Below are 5,269 nucleotides of genomic sequence, written 5' to 3'. Positions count from 1 at the left end.
CAGTAAGGTAGCAAAGCTGCGCTCTTCTTCGTAGACATTGAGTTTGGCTGCAGCTGCACACAGTTGCAGCGCCTCCTACAGGAAACTGGTGGAGCTACGCAGAGAACCACGCCGTTCAAAAGCCTTGTTTGGATTCAGGTTTTTATAAAACCCTGAGGTCCGGACCTCGGGGTCCTCAGTGGGAGCTACGGTCCTGGATGTGGTCCAATGTTATTTCCACTTCTCAGTCACTGTGTTGGATATCTAATCCTCAGGAAAAGTCTGGCACCATTCTCCTGACTAATAAAATCGTTTTCGATGCTTTGTGAGCTCTCTGTGACTTTTGTTGCTAAATAAAACTGTCAGGACAAACCTGCCGGGACAGCTGAACTTTATTTACGGAGTCACTTTCACTGATGACAGGGGTGTACTTAAAAAGACCGAAGGCTGCAAATAATTCCAAAAGTGCACTCATATGCAGCCACATTTTATATATTCCATTTGTTGTTTTTGTTGAATTGTACATGCTGCATGCATGTCACATTAAAGGTAGAAAAACTTTTTTGTCTTTCTTGCTCAGTGTAAATTTGCAGGTGCAGTTGCAGCTTCCTACCAGCTGCTTCTTACAGGAACCAGGAAGCTCGACCATATAAGGCCGTCACTGGCCTCTTTACATCAGCTACCTGTCTTTTATCGGAGAGATTTTAAGATTCTTTTATTAACTTATAAAGCCATAAATGGGTTGGCCACCTCATATCTTCGGGACCTTTTAAAATATCAGTCTGTGCAGAGAAGCTTACGTTCAAACAATCAGCTGTTATGGACAGTTCCTCGTCTCAAGAAGAAAGGTGATCAGGCTTTTTCTGTAGCAGCTCCGATTTAATGGAATAATATATCTTTCCAGATCAGATCTGCCAACAAATTGCTTTTAAAAACTCACTTTTATTCCTTGGCATTTTAATGAAGTAGTATTTTTACCATGCTTTATTTTAAATTCTGTTATTGTTGTTCTTGTAAAGCACTTTGGTGCAGTTTTAAACCTGTTTTTAAACAGGTTTTTAAACCTTAGTTCTTTGCTGTTTTTCATCATTTCCCATTTTCTAAATGTAGGTAGATGTACGTTGTTGTTGATAAGGTCCACAAATGTTAATAATCAATGTCCCATTTACATATAAAAATCTACCAGGCACTAGACTCACCTGTACTTCCCCCGACCTGTTAGCACCATCATGACCCGTTTCCAGTTAGTGCAGGCCACCTTGGGGACATAACAGTAGATAAGCTCATGGTCTTCGTCCACCACAAGGTGTTTAAGGTCTCCAGGGGTCAGCACTCTCCGCTTTCGACTGGAGGCGCTGTAGACTCTACAGGCATCCAGAACTTGATCCCTCCTGGCCTGGTGGAGGATAGCAGCTCCCGACAAGTCCAACTAAACATGGAAAGACGAAGGTAATTGATACGAGACTAAAGGGAACAAATACAACATGAGCTTTTTACGACTAGTGCTACATTTTGTGAATCAATTAGGATGCAAGAGGGAGTTTTAAAGAAACGAGAAATAGCCATTTTCTTCATAAAATACAGGCGAGTGCTGAGCGTTAGATTTGGAACACAGTCTAACACCTGAAGCCAGTTCGATAGCTGAAGACAAATTTGCAGGAGTAGCGGAAGCCAAAGCTAGAGTGTATTAAAAGGGACTGTGCAAAATTCATGGTACAAATTTGAGTAGATAATCTTTCATTGCAAAAGTGGAAGTACTATAAGGACGATGTGGTGTTCAGAATTAAAAACATCTTCATTTATTCCTTTAAAATTCTGAACAGGTATGGTTTTGTTAGTAGGAGTAAATCAATACGAAATTATAATACAGTAAAGTATAGTACAGTATATTATTCAGTTTTCCCACAGGCCTATTTTAGTACCAATTCTCTTCCTTATTTACACAAATATATGTGTTGTAGCAGTGAAGGAACGGCCATTTTTATATGCAGATGACATAGCCCAGGTGGCTCACTTGACCAACACCGATGCGTTAACCCGGTATGAGCAGAAAGTCGACAACTTGGTCCAGATGTAAACAAGATGCTCTGCCCCCCTCGTGCCTAAGGACATCCGTGGATCTGCTCTGGGCTGGCTGATAAACATTCCATCACATTATCAAAGACAATGGCCTCTGTGACGTGATTCATGGACTTATCTGCAAACACACACACATGTCTCTCTCTCTAACTTTGTGGGGACTTTCCATTGACTTCCATTCATTACTACAGCCTAACCCTGACCCTGACCCTAACCCTAACCATTACCAGTACATACCTAACCCTAAACTCAATTCACACCTTAGTCCTAAACCTAACCCAAAAACATCATTTCTCCTCATGGGGACCAGGCTTTGGTCCCCACAAGGAGCAGTTGTATATGTTAGGAAAATTGTCCCCACAATGTAGCAAATACAAGTCCACACACACACACACACACATACAACATGCACTACACCGTCTTCCCCCGTCTCTAAACACACATACTCGTTTTCCACAGTCTCTGTCTCGTCTTTCTCCCCCCCCCCTCCTCTCCTTCCTTACTTTAGTTAGTAATTCTTATGTTGGCTGTTTAGGAGGCCATTTTGCCATTGTCATGTTTTAGCTTATTTATCCTTCCTGTACATTTAGTTTAGTTTAGTTTATCTTGGCTCATATTCTAGATATTGTCAGATTGTTAGAATCCTAATTGTTGTTTAGTTCAGCTTTAACTTTATCGTATTTTTATTTAGATTATTTTAGCTACTATTTTTACTGTTTTAGCTCATGTTTAGATATGTTTAGTTTCATGATTTTATTTAAATTATCCTATATTTCATTTAGATTATACATGATTGATGGTTTTGTTGTTTTTTTGTGTGTTTGATTATGTACCTGATTGTTGTTTCTGTGTTATAAAGCACCTTGGGTCGCCTTGTTGTGGAAAGGTCCAACTAAACATAAATAAATTTCACTTTACTTCACTTCAGATATTGCTGAGGATTCTTTTGAACTGAACATTACCGAGACAGAAGAGCTGTGCTGAAGTGGAGCGCGACAGAACCTCTACCTGCTCAGGAAGCTAAGGTATTTTAACGTTAGTAATCACATTTTACCTCGGGTTTATTGTGTACAGCATGTAGAGGTTACAGAGCCCCATTAGCCATAAAAACATCCTCCATTTCATCTGAAATAACCATGCTGAACAAGTTAAAATAGACATCAGTTTCACTTTTATTACTTGTTTTAGTGCTTGCTTTTAACATCCCCTTTGTTTTAATCCTTGTCTATTTTTAAGTGCATGTATGAGTAAATTTGTGAGCTCTTAATAGAAGTTTTTATTGTATTTATTTGTATTGCATCTATCTATCCATCCGTCTCAGATAATATCTTTATGAGCTCCATTTCTCCTCCAGCTGAGGCTGGGACAGAGAGTAGCTCATAGTTATGGAGAGAAGTAATGATATTAGAGGATATTGCACATATTGACTGTTCCATTTGCGTAGACCGTGTCGGCAATCATTCATCTGAAGAATATTTCATATTCGCTGTGATGAAGTACACAATGGATGGGTAGAAAGGTGAAAACTGATCGCAATCAGGGAGCTTTGTGCCAGCAGGAATGTTTTCTTATGCCTTTTGAAGACTTTCCTTCGAAATTTGAATCCCTCTCTGAAACAGTTCCCAGTTTTCCTCGTGGAATTTGAAGGGATTGTAATGTGACCTGCATATTTAGCGCTCCATCACCCAACAAGTACGACCTTTCATCAAAATCACTGATCAGGCCCAAAAGACTGGAAAGCCGAATACTGAAATTACGACATAGAAATATGAAATTAACTTTATCAGTACATACAATAATTTTTTTTAATCAGTCAATACAATGACATTTTTTTTTACAGTTTCTAATGATGATATTTTACCACAGCCCATCAATGCTGCATTTTATATAAAAATATATCACATATTAGACGATGACAGTCCAAAACTAGGTCTACTGTTGTTGACTTTGGGTAAAGTCATCTCTCACTCTTTTATAGACATTCTGGCGTAAAAGAGGACAGCAAGGGGGGAACTAACCAAAGGCCTCGGAAACCTTGAAGAAACGCAGATCACTCGCTCTTAAGTGCAAAAGTTTTAAACATCTTGTGAGATGTGTCAGCATCTAAAACCTAAAATCAGTCCCTCCAGGATTTCACGGAGCATTTTCCTAAAAGTTGCGATTTTTTCCCTCCTAAAATCAAAAAACAAACATAACTTTTAATATCTAAACCAAAAATCCTTCCTAGTTTTGTAAGATAATTCCCAACAAACATTGACATTCTCAAAAGGTGCTTTATTTGAGAACTTTGATAGCTTCTAAACTGACATTCATGAGCATTTCTGGATTGTCCCTGGTCTGCAGGAAGTGACGTCACGTGTCTTCTTCCTGAGTTATTTGGGGTTATTTTGTATTCCACGCTACACAAACCCACAAAGAAGAGACTAGACCGCAGAAACGGTGGAGAATCACTTTAGAAACAATAAATATTGGGTTAAAGTTGCGGCGTTTTGGGCAAAGTTGCGATTTTACGGGGTTTGCTTGATTTTGCGGTCTGTAAAATATGTGTTCTTAATGACTCCCAGCTGCTACCACATCAAACTTTAACCTAATATCTTTAGCCTTTTCGTGTTTACTAAGCCATCTTGAATTGGGGCGACTCCAATTGGTGATCAACTGTAGAGTTTCAATAAAATCTGATCAGTGGTTACTGAAACAAACACAGGCACGGGTAAAAATAATATCGACCTTTCATCGTAATGAAAGCTTCCATCCAGTTGTGCTTCTTAACATTTTTGCAGAACAACCAGCATGCTCAGCTGCAGAGCTATAATTCAGCCTTTGTGCTTTCCCTACTTTTCCAAGTCGAAATGTCTGCTGGGAAACGGGCCTATGTGTAGATTTGGTTTATTGTGTGAAAACATCTGTGTGAGGAAGATTCTTTCTTGGTGTACAATACAGACAGATGCTGACTTTCTACCTCGATGCTGTTTTAGAGGAGTGAAAATCTACGAGCTGTCAGACGCCGCGCCTCTGTTATTTCTTTCCTTTTTCAAACGCACATCACTCCTCAGTATTCATGTCAAAGTAAAAGCATCAAAAAAACCATCAAAGGCCCACAGCAGCAGAAAATCCCGGAGCAAATTGCAGCTTTGTGTTGATGTAAATCTCTGACACATCAAGCTATTATTCACTCAGATGTTGTAGCAAAGCGTGTACCCCCCCCCCCCCC

General features: G+C 39.5%; 1 protein-coding gene across 1 annotated transcript in view; it reads right to left on the bottom strand.

The window, feature by feature from the left end:
- chst11 (carbohydrate (chondroitin 4) sulfotransferase 11) overlaps window positions 1–5,269 on the bottom strand; it is a 23,311-nt gene that overhangs the window by 2,680 nt on the left and 15,362 nt on the right. The window contains exon 2 of the mRNA XM_017426322.3: window positions 1,179–1,408. Coding sequence (XP_017281811.1) covers window positions 1,179–1,408 — 230 coding nt within the window. The remainder of the gene's footprint in view (window positions 1–1,178; window positions 1,409–5,269) is intronic.

This window comes from Kryptolebias marmoratus, linkage group LG1, assembly GCF_001649575.2.
Source record: "Kryptolebias marmoratus isolate JLee-2015 linkage group LG1, ASM164957v2, whole genome shotgun sequence".
Lineage (NCBI taxonomy): Eukaryota > Metazoa > Chordata > Actinopteri > Cyprinodontiformes > Rivulidae > Kryptolebias > Kryptolebias marmoratus.
The sequence above is the reverse complement of the archived record's forward strand: the minus strand, read 5'-3'. Positions and strand labels throughout refer to the sequence as shown.